At 38.5% G+C, this 16,034-nt stretch overlaps 2 protein-coding genes across 2 annotated transcripts; both read left to right on the forward strand.

Moving 5' to 3' along the window:
• The first annotated feature begins 946 nt into the window (after positions 1-946).
• Positions 947-4,266, forward strand: LOC102218220 (leucine-rich repeat-containing protein 3-like). The gene is made up of 6 exons (XM_023349546.1): positions 947-956; positions 1,449-1,658; positions 2,648-2,773; positions 3,075-3,239; positions 3,655-3,733; positions 3,809-4,266. The coding sequence occupies exons 2-6, from the start codon at positions 1,485-1,487 to the stop codon at positions 4,027-4,029; spliced, it is 765 nt and encodes a 254-aa protein (XP_023205314.1). The 5' UTR covers positions 947-956; positions 1,449-1,484; the 3' UTR covers positions 4,030-4,266.
• Positions 4,267-5,985: 1,719 nt separating this feature from the next.
• On the forward strand, positions 5,986-14,258 carry psmd3 (proteasome 26S subunit, non-ATPase 3). Its single transcript, XM_023349613.1, has 12 exons — positions 5,986-6,299; positions 7,627-7,817; positions 7,905-8,045; positions 8,774-8,910; positions 9,511-9,701; positions 9,780-9,883; positions 11,050-11,164; positions 12,348-12,467; positions 12,704-12,807; positions 13,303-13,458; positions 13,542-13,592; positions 14,022-14,258. The coding sequence occupies exons 1-12, from the start codon at positions 6,104-6,106 to the stop codon at positions 14,097-14,099; spliced, it is 1,584 nt and encodes a 527-aa protein (XP_023205381.1). The 5' UTR covers positions 5,986-6,103; the 3' UTR covers positions 14,100-14,258.
• Positions 14,259-16,034: the final 1,776 nt, after the last annotated feature.

Below are 16,034 nucleotides of genomic sequence, written 5' to 3' on the forward strand. Positions count from 1 at the left end.
TGAATTTTAGTGAAAATTATTATTTTCTTTTTCCTGTAAAAATCCTGCATTTACTACACAGAAACTTTTACACAACATTTTTTAGAAATAAATAAGTAAATAAATACTTCGTTTTAAGTATTTGTTATCTGATATTTATTTTACATTTTTATCTTGGTCACAAGTTTGTTTTATATTTTTTGTGTCAATATTATTTTCCTTTTTCCTGTAAAAGTATTAAATACGTAAAAATTTAACTTTGACAACACATTACTGCTACTCTGTGGGATTTTAAGAGTCTTTTACCTGATATACTAATAAAGGGTGTTGTGAGTTTTATTTATTTTATGTATTTTCTTTATTTACTTTTCCTGTTTTTTTCAGCCGGTTTTTATTCTAATGCAGAAAATAACCAGTATCAATTTAAATTAAATTTGTTATTAATGTTAACATTTACAGATTTGCGCCACCCAAATAAAAATCAGTAACTCAAAGATTCTTTAACCAATCCAACTCCTGCTTCCGCCAAAACCTTTAAAGGAAAAGTAAACAATGACGTCATCTGCAAAGCTAAATATTTGTATTTATTAAGGTAAAATTTATTTCCGCAAAAGAAAAAGAAAAAAACGAACATAACTTATATTGTTTCGGTATTTATTGTTTCATCTGATATTCTGGTTCGTGCTGTAATGTCGCCCTCTGACCGCCAGAGGGCAACATTACCTTAACTCCGCAGCTTCCGTCATTTAATTAAAGTTTTGATATTTTATTTAAATAATTTTCTACTGTAAATGTTGCATTTTATCATGTTTGAAGAATTCCGTGTATTTATTTATTTATTTGTTGGTTTATTTATTTATTTATTTATTTATTTATTTATTTATTTATTTATTTATTTATTTATTTATTTATTTGTGTGTTAAATCTCCGTCTGCTGCTGCTGTACTCACTCAGCTCCGTCCTCCGATGTAACGGCTGTGAGTATGAACAATCTCTCTTTTGTTTGCCTATTTGTTTGTTTTCGTTTTTTACTTAAAATGTTTATTGTTTAAAATGCTTTAAGACATTAGCAAATGTGTTTGTTTTATCTAAAAACTTAATGAATTATGTCCAACCTTTAATATAGTTCATGATCTGTTTTTCCTGTCAATTTTCATAATCAGCATAATAAGAAACAACCTGATAAGATGAAAGAAACCCAGTTTAAAGTGTTTTGTGTATAAAATCAGGCAATAAACAGGCAAATTGTGCTTTAAATGAAAATATCTACTTTATGTTCATATTTTCTTTTCTTCCTTGAAGCAGTAAACCTTTGACCTTTAATCCCAGCAGGAGGATTAAGCAGATTTTCTCATCATTAATCCGTTTCTCATCTCCATCTTTCCACCTTTATCCCTTTGTCCTGTCGTTCTTCCTCCTCTTCTTCTCTGTTTAATTTCCTGTCTTGTTGTTGTGACGTCATACGCAAGGCTCGGGGAAGTCAAAGAATCGCGTCATTTTACGTCATGTCCCGCTGTCTGACGCTCCTTATCCTCCTCCTTTTGAGCCATTCATCATCCCTCCAGGGGGTGGCGCTGTGGCGCCGGGGGAACCGAGTGTCTTCCATCAATGCCTGCCAGCAGAAGGAGGCGCCGGACGGAGGACTGATGGTTCGCTGCAGCGGACTCCGACTGACCCAGGTCCGTCTGCTGGGTCCAGTTTAACCAGTAGATTCTGTGGTTGAGTTTTTGAGATGTCAGATTGATCAAACTGATCTTTTATTATTGTGATGACAATAAAAAAAATTAATAAAACAGTTTTTTAGGTAACTATATGATGTCTAATGCAACAAACATAAATATTGTTCTTGAAAAAACATTCCGATTTGAAACTTACTTACTTAAAAACTGTGATTTATTTTTGCTAAACTGCACAGTAACTGCATTTAATTATATTTTCACATTTGGTATTTATTCAGAGTTGGGAACAATAACTACATTTACTCAGTTACATTTACTTGAGTATCTTTTTGGTAAAAATGTACTTTTAGACATATTTTTACTACGCTGGAGTATATATTTTATATATTTTTTATATTAAAAGAAATTGATTTGGAAAGATTTTTATTTTGGCTGATTTAGTATATACATTAACCAAAATACTTTAACCAAATACTTTTTTACTTTTATTGAGTAATTTTTTAGGCTACTTTTTACTTTTACTCGAATAAAAATATGTTGAAGCAGTAAAATATCTCAGTATTTATTAAGGCTCCAATGGAACAAACAGTGGAGAAAATAGAAAAAATAACATTTCCAATAAAACTGTCTGTTTTGATTTTTAATTTACTATTAATAACAGAAATTTGTGATAACAATAATAAATAAAATTTCTTATGATAAGAAATTTTTTATAATAACTGATAAACGATACGATAAGTGGGATTTTCAAGTAATCACGCTTTGCACAATCCAACTTAATTTAATCATATTTTTGAACTTAATTATATTTATTGAGGAACAAACAGTGGAGAAAATAATAAAACATAACATCACACTGACAGTTTTGATTCTTTGTTTACCACCAATAACTGAAAATTGTGTTGACAACAATAAATCATAATTCTTATTGTGATAATAGATATTTTTTACAATAAATGATAAACGCTCAGGTGTGTTTGTCTCCCCAGATTCCTGCCGGTCTGTCCAACCACACAACCCGCCTGTTTCTGAATAAGAACCGGCTCAGCTCTCTGCCGCCGTTCTGCTTCTCGGACCTTTTCCTGCTGGATGAACTCGACCTCTCCCACAACCAGGTCCGGCCAAAATGAGCTTTTTCTCTCCAATCAAAAACATAAAACTAATATTATTGTCAATTCTTTCTCTTTTACCCACACAACAATAAATTAGTGAAATAACATTGTGATGAAACCTGCATTAGTATGACATTAGCCTTATTTAAACATTTTTTTTAGTTATTTAACTTCTTTGGCCTTTTGTTGATCTATAAAATGTTTATAAAATAAGAATTTTCTTTTAAAGACTTTGTTGTGTTTAGCCAAGTATCATGGATAGGTGTAAAACCCAGAGACATCTACTTCCTGTTTCCTGTCGCAGCTCTCCTCTCTTGAACCCGGGTGTTTCTCCGGCCTGGCGTCATCTCTCCGGTTCCTGGACCTCTCCTCCAACCGGCTCACCACGTTGGACCCGGCAGTTCTGGGTGGACTGCAGGTCCAAGCCAACCTGAGCCAGAACCCGTGGCACTGTGACTGCAGCATGCAGGTGGGCCTCAGGGCGGTGTTGGTACCAGACACACTGCAAAAACACAAAACCTTACCAAGTATTTCTGGTCCAGTTTCTTAGTTCACTTGAAATAAAACTAAACTAAGTTGCAAGTAACTTTTCAGCAAGAAATATGAACTTATTTTAAGTTAATAATTCCTTAAATACTTATTCTATTGGCAGATTAATTCACTTATAACATGAATAAAATAGCTTGTTAAAAGTGAATTAATCTGCCAAAGGAATAAATACTTAAAAAAAATCAAAAGTAAAAAATTATTGACTTAAAATAAGTTCTTATATTTGCTGTTTTTTTTATTATTATTATTTCAAGCGAGACATTTACTAAAATACTTGTTAAGGTTTATTGTTTCTGCAGTGAGGGACAGGTCGATGACTTCCTGTCTCTGTCCAGGTGTCCATACCTCAGCTGGACATGGACAATTCCTCTCTGGAGAAAGTCATCTGTCAGACATCGGACCTTCCGAACCTCGGTACGTTGAGTCCGCCTGGTTCCTCATGTTCAAAACCTCAGAACCTGCTTCTGGTTGTAACCGTGTGTGTTTCAGGAGCTACTGGGCTTCCACTGGTCTTACTGGTGCGGGACTGGGATCTGTGTCAGTCCGTGAGGAGAACCACCGACTTCCTGACGTTGATCACTATGTTCCTCTGGTTCATCATGCTCCTTTCCTACCTGATCCACTACATCCGTCATAACAAGGTGGTAGCCCGACGACACATGGAGTACCTGAAGTTCCTGGAGAGCCGGGACCCGTTCAGACCCCGATGACCCCGATGACCCCAGATGACCCCAAGAATGCTCAGCAAACCACCTCAAAGGAAACTAAAGCTGCAGTTTGTAACTTTCAAAAAGAATATTTGTTAAAACTGTCACCATGACTTGACTGTTTGTTATGAGACAAATAATTTGTGAAAAGATCCATGTCTATTGACTTCGGAAGAAATGAACCACTCCCGTCCAAAAACAACCAATCAGAGTGAGGAGGAGGGTCTTAGCGCTGTCAATCATCCTCATGTGCTTACAGAGAAGAAAAAACTTACTGCTACAGGAAAACCGTTTATTCGTTGTCATCTGTGGCCATGCTAACTAGCTTTAGTATTCACGTTAGCAGAGAGCAAAGGGGAAAAGTTGAGAGGTGATTGGCATCACTAAGACCCGCCTCCTGGCTCTGATTGGTTGCTTCTAGTTAGCACTTGGAGAAGCAAGAAGAGCTCTAATTTTTTCACAGATTATCTCTCATATACAGTCACAACTTAACGACAGTTTCAACAAATATGTAAAGAAAGATTTATAAAAGTTACATACTTCAGTTTGAAACCTGATTTAAAATGATTGTTTCTGATAAAAAAAGCTACGTTCACACAGCAGGCAAATGCTATATCCGCATTTTTCACGACTGTCTGAACGGTTTAATTCTGATCTTTTCACAGAATAAACTATCAGACATCAGATGCGTTCCACTTCCAGAAGTTCTCCGTTCACACAGAAGTTTGATTGCGATTTCATTTAATCAGTAGCGTGAACGGCCACGCATAAAAATATAAGGATTTTAGGAAAAATAAAATAATTGAAAATGAGCATCAAGACCCGCTGTGGGAATGTAGCCAAGTACAATCAAGCCATGACTCCTGCAGAACCTTTCAGAACCATAAAACTACGGGTCAAAGGTCAAAGACTTACCAGTAGTTAATCCCTAGAAGTTCTGATTATTGGATGTTTTTAAAGAACTCCCACAGAACCAGATGGACTTTTCCAAGGATGTTAATGACGATGACAACAAACCTACAACTCTGAAAGTTTTTCCTTGCACACATCATCCTTTCAGAGCTCAACCTGTGAACTGTATACGTGCTGTTTCCATGGTAACTGCCTCCCACCTCAGGGTTCACAGCCTCCTGACTCTGTCTGCAGCTGTTCACCTAATTTATGTGCTAAAAATGTCAAATAAATCCTGTGAAGTCAGTGCAGGTTGGGTTCTTTGTGTCTATGTTCAAATGATTTGAAAGGATTTCAAAGTTTAATCATCCAGAATGAGTGTTTGTGTTGTACAAATGACTAAAACTGGTAAATACGAGTGAAACGGATCAGTTCAGAGTTACAGAAACCAGACCATAGGCTGCTGAAAGCATTGTTTTTCATTTCTTTCTTCAGAATCATTTTAAATTTAGTTTTATGTTCTTACACTGAAGAATTTTTTACATTTTTTAACTTTAGATACACTTTTTAGTTCTTGCTTTTATTGAGATTGTTTTTTTTTATTGTGACAGAATTTAATTTATTTTGTAATAATTTTGAAAACTTAAAAAATCTATTGAAAATGTGGTTATCATTATTATTAATAATTTTATTTAGGATAATGATTTCTAAAAATAGAGAACATTTAAAAAGAATTTGCTGTATGATAAATAGTTAAGAACTTATTAATCTTATTGTATTTCTCATATAGAGACTTGTCATTAAAGGTGAGATTTACCAATAATAAATCTCTAATAATAATTAGATAATTAATCATTCTTTTTTTCTAATATGTAAAATTTGGTTTGTTTGTTTCTAATCTGCACTTGTGAATAAAAACAAATACAAGTACAAATTAGCTTATTAATCAAATTATATATTATTTATTCAAAGTAAAAGCATCAACTTTATTTATTTTTTCTGTTGCTTGTGACTGAGCGAAGCAGGATCGAGTCATCTGGGATCGACTGCCTCTGCCTGCTGTTTTCTCTCCACCATCAACTGCTCTGGTCTGCAGAGTGAATACTGTCCAGTCATTGTGAGGATCAGCTTCAGCTGCTCCCAACATCGAACCCCTCGGAACCGCACAGTTCGGCCCAAACACAGTATGAAGGAGACAGCGGCCAAGCGGAGAGACAAGGCGGGCGGTCGGGACCGGGACAAGTCTAACAAGGAACCCAAAGAGCCGAAGGAGGTGAAGCCCGCGATGGCGGCCGCGGAGCCGCAGGACGTGGAGATGCCGGAGGAGGAGACGACAAACGCGGTCAAGCTGCCCAAGGAGCAGGACAGCCTCACACTGGAGGGTAATCCTGGGTCTGATGTTCGGGTAGAACCGGGGGAACCTGTCCGGTACTGAAGTCACTGTGGTTCTGGACACTTTACTGGACTTGTTAGCTCTAGCCTGTTAGCATAAAACCAACTACTGCTAGATGCCGTAAAACGGCAGAAGGGACGTAAGAACCTCCAAAAGTCTGTTTTTATGTCGTTTATTTTACGTTTAACGGATCTAGTTCGTGGTCTGACCCGAACAACTTTGGAGTATAAATAGTAAACGGTGAGACAGCAGAAAATAACCATTTCAGTGTTTTGGCCTCAGGACGGTTTAGGATGCTAATGTTGCTTCTGCTGCTGAATCATTGTTTATCAAGGTATCACATCTCCTGTAGAACCGTTTACGGTTCTGCTGGGACCGGTCACTCCAGAATGGACCAGTTTAAGTCCATTTATGTGGTTCGTTTGTCTTCAGATCCTGAAGGATTCAGTGATCAAGGATTAAAATGCAACTTTTAGATGAAATCCACGATGTTCCTGCTGCAAAGTTCTGGAAAGACGTGTGAAGGGATCACAGAACCGGACCCTTCATGGTTTGGATCTTACCGAACCAGGCGCAGTGATCCAGTTCAGTTAGGAGATTTGTCCTAAGCTACAGCTCCGTGTTCCTCTGGAGTGCCTCAAGGCTCCGTCCTGGGCCTGGTGCAGTTTTTAACTCAACTGGGGTTGATTAAAAAAACAAAACATAATTCTCATTGCGAATTTATTCTCGTAATTTTACGACTTTATTCCTTTAATATTATGACTTTATTCTCGTAATTGAATGTCTCTAGTTTCGTAACTTTATTATTGTAATTTTAGGACTTTATTCTTGTAATTAAAACCAAAAATCTTTTAGTGTGGAACTGATACAATGTTATAAGTTTCACGACTAGAAATTAAATCGGTCTTAATTTTACTTAGATTTTTGTCTGTTTTTTTTTCTTACAGTTTTGACATGAACTCAGAATTTTGATCTCAGAAGCTTAAAGGGAGAATTCTGAGAGAAAAGTCTGAATAATTTTTTTATGTTTTTCAGTGACTCCAATTCTCTTCATTAACCTTGATACTTGTGGATTTTAAATCTTTTTGCTTTTGATTGAGCATCAATACTGTAATATGTAATTATTTTTCAATGTTGAAACTCTACTTTACACCTTTTATCTTTTTATTTCCTTTTTTATTTCACGTCTTGACGAGTCTCTGACTTGTTCGGCTCTAGAAATCTGCGTTGACTGGACTTGTGTTCAGAGTTAGATGTTTGTGAAGCTGTCAGTGATCTGAGCTCCTCCCCTACCTTCATCCTCTCCTCCTCCTCAGACATCAAGGAGCATGTGAAGCAGATCGAGAAGGCCGTGTCGGGGAAGGAGCCGCGCTTCGTCCTGAGGGCCCTGCGCGCGCTGCCGTCCACCAGCCGCCGCCTCAATACCGTCGTCCTCCAGAAAGCGCTCACCGGCTTCTTCACCAGCAACACCTCCACCAGAGACTTCCTGCTGGGCTTCCTGGAGGAGGTGAGCCGCTCTGATCCGTTTACGTCTGGATTCCTGCTCACCCAGCAGCTGGTGTTTTCACTGAGCCGTCCTCTGTCTGTGTCTCAGCCCATGGAGACGGGCGACGGAGACATCCAGTTCCGCCCGCGGACGGGGAAGGCAGCGTCGGCTCCTCTGCTGCCGGAGGTGGAGGCGTACCTGCAGCTGCTGCTGGTCGTCCACCTGACCAACAGCAAGAGGTACACCGAGGTGAGGAACACACACTGCTACTGGACGGGACCTCGAAATCATGAATAGATTATTGATTGGGCTCGGTGCTGCGTCAGATTTTAAAAAGAAATGTCTGAAAATTGTGCTTGTTTTTATGAGAGTCGGACAATAAATTGATTTTTTTGACTAATCTAATTGTTTTTGAAGATTTAATTTAATTTTTTTTAATTATTGGAACAAAAACAAAATCATGATTTTACAAGAATAAAGTCATATCACAATAAAGTCAAAATAATTAGAGAATCAATTCTTAACATTTCCAGAATAAAGTAGTAATTTTATGAGAACTCAAACACAGAAATACAACAAATTAATTATTTAAGCTTTTTTCTTCTTAAAACGATTTTTATCTTGTAATTTTAAGAGTTTATTCTGATAAAATTGTGTATTTATTCTGCTAATAACATGACAACATTTTTGTAATTTCACAAAAATCCTAATTACATTGCTCCAGTACTCTGTCGTCCAGCTTACAGAAAGGTTGATTTTAATTAAAAGCGACTTTTTGAAAATATTTTCTGTTATTTGTAATTTTTATTTTAGAAAGGAAAAAACAAAAACTAAAATTGGAAATCGGATCTGGTATGGGAAAAAATCAGATTTTTTTTTTAAGCTGTGACCCAGCCTATGCAGAACCTGGTGGTGTCTCTGACCCTCTGTGACCTCTGTGACCTCTGTGACCTTGACTGCTGCTGTTCTGGTTTCAGGCCCAGAAGGTTTCTGATGAGCTGATGCAGAAGGTGAGCTCCAAGAACCGCAGAGCTCTGGATCTGGTCGTAGCCAAATGTTACTATTATCACGCCCGAGTGTACGAGTTCCTGAACCAGCTCGACACCATCCGCAGGTACACACACACACACACACACACACTTAGTTCAGTCTGTTGCAGTCCGGACCGCCTGGTTTGGGACATTAAAGTTCCTTCGTATCAGTTTGAATCAGGAGTTGGTGTGAATAAACTGTTTTAAATCTAAATAACATGTAAACACCAGCAGTAATCATAAATTCTTTAAACAGTTTTCAGCGTCTAAACTACAGAACCAGAACTAGAGATGAGGAGACGTTTCCTCTGGGTTTCAACTTTTAAAGTTACTCTTCTGTCCTGTTAAGGTTGTCATGCTTCACAACCTTAACAGATAAAAACAACCTGAGATTAAAATTCTAAAAAAAAAAAAGTCAGAAATCTGAGATTCAGACTTTGAGATTAAACTCAGAATTATGAAATTATAATTGAGAAAAAAAGTCAAAATTCTTTGAAAAAAGTCAGTTCTGACATTATAAAATGAGAATTATGAGACAAAAGTCAGAATTCAGCAATTAAAGTTAGAATTTTGAGAAAAAGTCAGATCTTGTTTTCCAGTGGCTATAATCCTCTTTCACATAAATTTAATTTAAAGTGGGATTAGAACATTTTACATGTGACTTTCTCCCTCTGTAATCCCAGCTTTCTGCACACCCGGTTGCGCACGGCGACGCTGCGGCACGACGCCGACGGCCAGGCGGTGCTGCTCAACCTGCTGCTGAGGAACTACCTGCACTTCAACCTGTACGACCAGGCCGAGAAGCTCGTGTCCAAGTCCGTGTTCCCCGAGCTCGCCAACAACAACGAGTGGGCGCGCTACCTCTACTACACAGGTGGGACACACACCCGCAGGGTGGCGAGGGCAGGGGGGGCTGCGGAGGGCTCACCTGTGTGTCATGTGACCCCTGCAGGTCGGATCAAAGCCATCCAGCTGGAATACTCAGAGGCCCGCAGGACTCTGACCAACGCTCTGAGGAAAGCTCCACAACACACTGCAGTGGGCTTCAAGCAGACCGTACGAACACACACACACACACACACACACACACACACACACCAACAAACACTGAAGCAATCAGAACCTCCAGAGATCGGTTTGGTCGATAAAAACTTCATTTAAATTCCCTAATCAGAGAAGTAAAGCTGTGTTCCCCTTGTTTGACCAGCAGGGGGAGCTGTTGAGTCATGTTGGATGCTCAGTGTTTGTTTTGGCTTTAAAATAGTCAGAATTTTAATCAGGTGTTTTCAAGGTGTGGAGACTGTTTGGCATTCAAACTGCACCGTTTGGTAATAAAGTTCAAACTAAAGTTTGATTTTAAAAAAGCCTAAATTTCAAAAACATTCACAGATATTTTCATAAACCAAATAGAAAGAGAGGCATATTTTGTTCTCCTGGTCTGAAGTTAAATCAGACTAAACTTTTCTTAGGATAGTTTGAATTCCAAAATGATCATTAATCATGATTAACCGATTTTTGAATTAATTGTCAAAATTTTTTTAAATGTTATTTCTAATATTGTATAAAGTAATCACAGCTGGCTGAATGAAAAATCTGCAGAATTTGACCTTTTTTTAATTCAATAAATTATTATTTCTATTTGCTAAATGCCAGAAAACTTAACTAGAACATTTTTAAAATATATTTTTTGTAACTTTCTTTGTATTTTTGTGTTTAAACTTATAATTTAAGTAGGAAAGTCATTTATCTTAACATGATTAGTTTAAATTGTTTCAATGTAATGAATATTTTTTATTCCTAATGGTTCAATTACTTATTGATCTGTGTAATTAAAATAAAGATTAGCTTATATTTCATATGTTAGACATTGAAATTTTTGATTTTTATAGTTTTTTTATTAACGTTTTGTTGAAGGGAGTATAAGGTAAGAGAGAGAGAGACATTTCAAAACATAACATTTTCTTACATTTTAGTTTAGCCAGAATGTGGAATACAAATCCAAAGATATTCTTAATAAGAATAATAAATAATATCATTTAATAGTGAATAGAAACTGTCAGATTTTATTTAATTTAATGTTTTTATCTTCCAACTGTGGTGTTGGAAACATTTGAAAACTGAAAACGATTGAAAAGTGTTTTGAGTTTTACTGTGGGTAAACGTTTGGGCCCTGTTTCTGGTTCTGTTTGGGTCCGGTTCTGACGGGCCGGTCTCTGTTTCAGGTCCACAAGCTGCTGATCGTGGTGGAGCTGCTGCTGGGAGAAATTCCCGACAGACTGCAGTTCAGGCAGCCGTCGCTTAAACGCTCCCTGATGCCGTACTTCCTGCTGACCCAGGGTCAGTGTCCACACACACACACACACACACACACACACACACACACACACACACACACACACACACACACACACACACACACACACACACACACACACACACACACACACACGCTGCTTTCAGTTCCCCATCACTTCCAGCACCAGGTTCTGACTCCCCTGTTGTTAATGAATGAATCAGCGTTTAACAGAATGATGTAACGTTACGTCTGAGCCTGGGAATTAGATTTCTGGTTTCAGTTCCTGATCAGAACTGCGGCTCCACTCCAGGGTCCGGTTCTGAAACGGGATATTACATCAGTGTGGGGGAAGAATGAAGCAACGTCTGAGTTGCATGAAAAGCATTAAATCTGAATGTCAGATGCATTAAAAACATTTCGCAAGATGAATGAATCGGTTCTGAATTGTTCAGCTGGAATCCCTCAGTGGGGAATTTATGAATTATTGTCGGGAATATAAATGATCATAACATGTAGAAGCAGGTAAACGTAAAAATATGAGCAGCAGAGAGAAAAAATCGATGCAAACTCCAGCTAAAGTGGATGGAAGATGAGAAATTTAGTAAATTTATGGTTGTACAAATTAAAATATTAAACTCGGGATGATAATTTGAGATCACACATGCAGAAATTGGCTTTAAGAGGAGAAAAACCGATAAATCTGTCCAGTTTCTTCTTCAAGGAAACGTCTAGAACTGAGAGCCACAGATGTAACAATCCCAAACGATTCATAAAAAATTATCGGTACAGATTCTATAATTGATTCCCAGATGAGGGCAGAGTCACCAGAAACTACTCAAGAGAACTACTTCAACAAATCAATAATTGATCAAATTATCAACCATTTTGATATTTAAAAATGACATCATCAGATGGACCGAAATGTAAAGTTAAGTGGAAATTTTGGTATTTTAATTTATATAATTAACAAAAAATAACAAAATCTGGCAAAGTAAATTTTTCCAAATCAGTTTCTTTCAATAAAAAACTTTTGTGTGTGTGTATGATGTGTGTGTATGATGTGTGTGTATGATGTGTGTATGATGTGTGTGTATGATGTGTGTGTATGATGTGTGTATGATGTGTGTGTATGATGTGTGTGTATGATGTGTGTATGATGTGTGTGTATGATGTGTGTATGATGTGTGTATGATGTGTGTGTATGATGTGTGTGTCTCCCCTCAGCTGTGAGGACCGGGAACCTGGCCAAGTTCAACCAGGTGTTGGAGCAGTTTGGAGAGAAGTTCCAGGCGGACGGGACGTACACGCTCATCATCCGACTGCGACACAACGTCATCAAGACTGGTGAGCCAATCACAGGCCTCCGCTGCTCCCAGCCAATCAGAGATCTGATTCTGTCTGTTATCCTCCCAGCCAATCAAAGCTCCCATCTCCAAAGTGTGATGGAAAAGTTTGAGAACACACCTTGAAAAGTGCTTGAGTTTTACTCTGTGCGTGTGTGCGTGTGTGTGTGTGTGTGCGTGTGTGCGCGTGTGTGTGTGTGTGTGTGTGTGTGTGTGTGTGTGTGTGTGTGTGTTCAGGCGTTCGGATGATCAGCCTGTCGTACTCTCGGATCTCTCTCTCTGACATCGCTCAAAAGCTGCAGCTCGACAGTCCAGAGGACGCAGAGTTCATCGTTGCCAAGGTAACCCGGATATAAATGACTCTTAAAGGGGCGGTATTCTGTAAAATGAACCTTTTGTAGCTTTCTACATCATGTTATAAAGTCATTCCCTCATTAGAAACTTACCTGGAGGTATTGTTGCTTTGATTATTTCATGTTCCATCTCCATGGCAACCATTCAGCTCCCCCACAACTCCCTCACTCAGCTCCTTCAGACTAGCCATCAGCAATTAGCAAAAACCTGCTGAGCTGATTATAGGAGCTACTTCTCAGTGAAGCGCTCAGTGGTAAAAACGTTGTTAAAGGGTTAATAGAGGAGCCATGTTGTCATGACTTCATGAAGGCGGAGTTTCAGACAGAGCAGAGGCTTCTTAAAGAGACAGAGGCATTAAATTAGAAAATCACTTTTAAAGCAACTGAAGGTGACATCGTTACCTGGTATTGCTATAAAATATACCTGGAAGACATAACCGCCCCTTAAAGGCGAGGCTGGTTTAATTTGACCGTTTCGCGCAGGCGATCCGTGACGGCGTGATCGAGGCGAGCATCAACCATGAGAAGGGCTTCGTCCAATCAAAGGAGACGATGGACATCTACGGCACCAGAGAGCCTCAGCTGGCGTTCCACCAGAGGATTTCCTTCTGCCTCGACATCCACAACATGTCTGTGAAGGTAATCCAGAGTTTCCTCCTGGCTGAAGCTAATCTGAGGAAACTGATCAGCTCCAGGTTCTGACTCTCTGTCTCCCCCTGCAGGCCATGAGGTTTCCTCCTAAAGCGTACAACAAGGACCTGGAGTCAGCAGAGGTAATGCAGCTTCACTCCCAGTTTCAGACATTTTCTACTTCTGTTGTCATATTTAAAGGCAGAAGTAATAAAAAAAGAAGTAATAGTTTTTATTCTTACTTTTATCGTTTTCACGATATTTAATACCAAAACGCGGTTTTGTAACAAAAAGCTGCACCAATAATTCAACTGTTTAGGCAACATTGAATTATTGCCTAAACAAAATTTGCATAAAAATGTGCTTTTTTTAACTGTTTAGACAGTTAAAAAAAGCACCATGAACAGAAACGGCGTTTATCAGAAAAACTAAAACCAGATCTAATTGTTTTAATTTATTTTTAGAACATGAATAAAAAATATTTATACATCAACAGTTAAAGTCTATATATAAACGATTTATTTAAATTATAATCGTTAACCTGTCTCTGTTTCGGTCTGTGGTGCGTTCAGGAGCGTCGGGAACGGGAGCAGCAGGATCTGGAGTTCGCCAAAGAAATGGCTGAAGATGACGACGACAGCTTCCCATGAGCCTCTCCGCTGACTTCCTGTTCAAACAGGAAGTAGTTGTGTGTTAACAGATCACTTATTACCCACAATCCCCTCTGTTCCCTCCCTGTTTTCTGTGTTGCAGCTTTAAACTGCTGCTGTTTCTTGTTTCTGACACAAATAAATCCTGTTTTTGTTTAATCAGCTGCTTGTGCTTTTTACTGAGCGCGCTCAGAAGCAGTTAAAAGGCCGAACCACCAGGTGGCGCTGCAGAAAACAAAACTGAAAGCATGATTAGTCAGAACCTGTGGTCAGAGATGAGTAATACTACTGAGGACGGATCACCGTGTCAAATATAACCACACACATGACGAAAAGAACACGTCAGAACAGAACCAGCAGGAACCCGGAACAAAATGTTCAGAGATAAAAATCAGAACAAGACGATACCAGAACCAGAATCAGATGAATCACCTTCTGGATTTACAACAAGCAATAATGAGAAGAATCGCAGCTCCAGGAGAAAATGTTTAAATAAACCAGGAAACAGAAAACCTGAATTAATTACGACGTGTCAAACTCGAGGCCCAGGGACCAAAGCTGGTCCACAACTGGTTTTTATGTGGCCCTCCAGGCTCTGGAGGAACACATGCAAAACTTTTCAGCTAACAGAGTTTTTTTTTTTTAAACAGGTTTTTTGTTCAGGTCCCTCTTGAAAATGAGATCTAGACCTGAGCAAAAATTTGCAATACATAGCAACCTGTTATCTTGTAACCAGGTTGCTATGTATAGCAAATTTTTGCTCAGGTCCCTCTTGAAAATGAGATCTAGATCTCAACGGGGTTTACCTGATTAAATAAAGGAATATTTGTCATTTTTTAAACTTCCATACACAAGTCTAAAAGAAAAAAAAAAAACACCTTACTGAAAAAAACTAGTACAGAAATAAATACAGAGGTGGGTAAAGTACCCCAAACTACTCAACTAAAGTAATACTTCAAAATATTTGTACTCGGGTACAAAGTAACCATCCAAGAAATTATTCTTATCCGAGTAAAATTTCTGGATTTTCTACCCACTGAATGAGAAACAAACATGTTTTAACCAAAACTTCACCAGACACAGAAACACAGTTTCTGTTAAAGTTTCTGACGTTTTCATAAGTTTCTTTATTGAACGAAACTGATCGGAAACGGAGTTCCACTGGGGTTGCTAGGTAACGGGCGGTGACTGCTGATCTGTGACATTACATCCTGGACGTTTTTGAAACGGCTCATTTTCACCAACAAACATGAACTTATTGCCAAACTTATTGCTCTGTGTTTTTAGAACCGAAATGAAAGTTCAAAAACATGTAAAATGTGAATTTATTTCCACTTTAAGAGCTTTGAAGGGGGTCAATACTTTCCCTCAGCACTGCACCGTAAAGTCTGGGGTACAAGTAGTTGGGTAGTAACTGGTTACATTTACTCAATTACATTTACTTGAGTAGCTTTTAAAAAAAAAACAAAAAAACTTTTAGGAGTATTTTTTATTATCCTGACCTTTTTACTTGTACTTGAGTCATTTCTTGGACGACTTTTCATTTTTACTTAAGTGAAAATATGCTGAAGTAACTTCTACTTTTCCCTCTGAGCCTAAATAAGCAGATGGTTCTGGTTCTGCAGGTTCTGGTGCGTTTCATGTTTAATAGGCGTTGAAAAGGAGCAACATGTTGAGCCCAGTCTGAGGGAAACGAAAAACCTCCCAGGAATCTTATTTACTGACAACCTGAACTTTTCCTCCCGGGATCCTGGAGCCCAACCGGCTCCGGGCCGTGGAGAAGACAACCCCCTCACATTAACCAGGTCTGGTTCTGGACCGGTTTCCCAGCACCGGGTCTGAACCTTCTTGGTAAACGTAGCTGTGAGTCAGCTGATTCCCTGCAGGATCCAGGTGTCATCAGTGGTGGGAACTTCCTGATTTTCCCTCTGAAAG

Source organism: Xiphophorus maculatus, chromosome 16 (genome assembly GCF_002775205.1).
Source record: "Xiphophorus maculatus strain JP 163 A chromosome 16, X_maculatus-5.0-male, whole genome shotgun sequence".
NCBI lineage: Eukaryota > Metazoa > Chordata > Actinopteri > Cyprinodontiformes > Poeciliidae > Xiphophorus > Xiphophorus maculatus.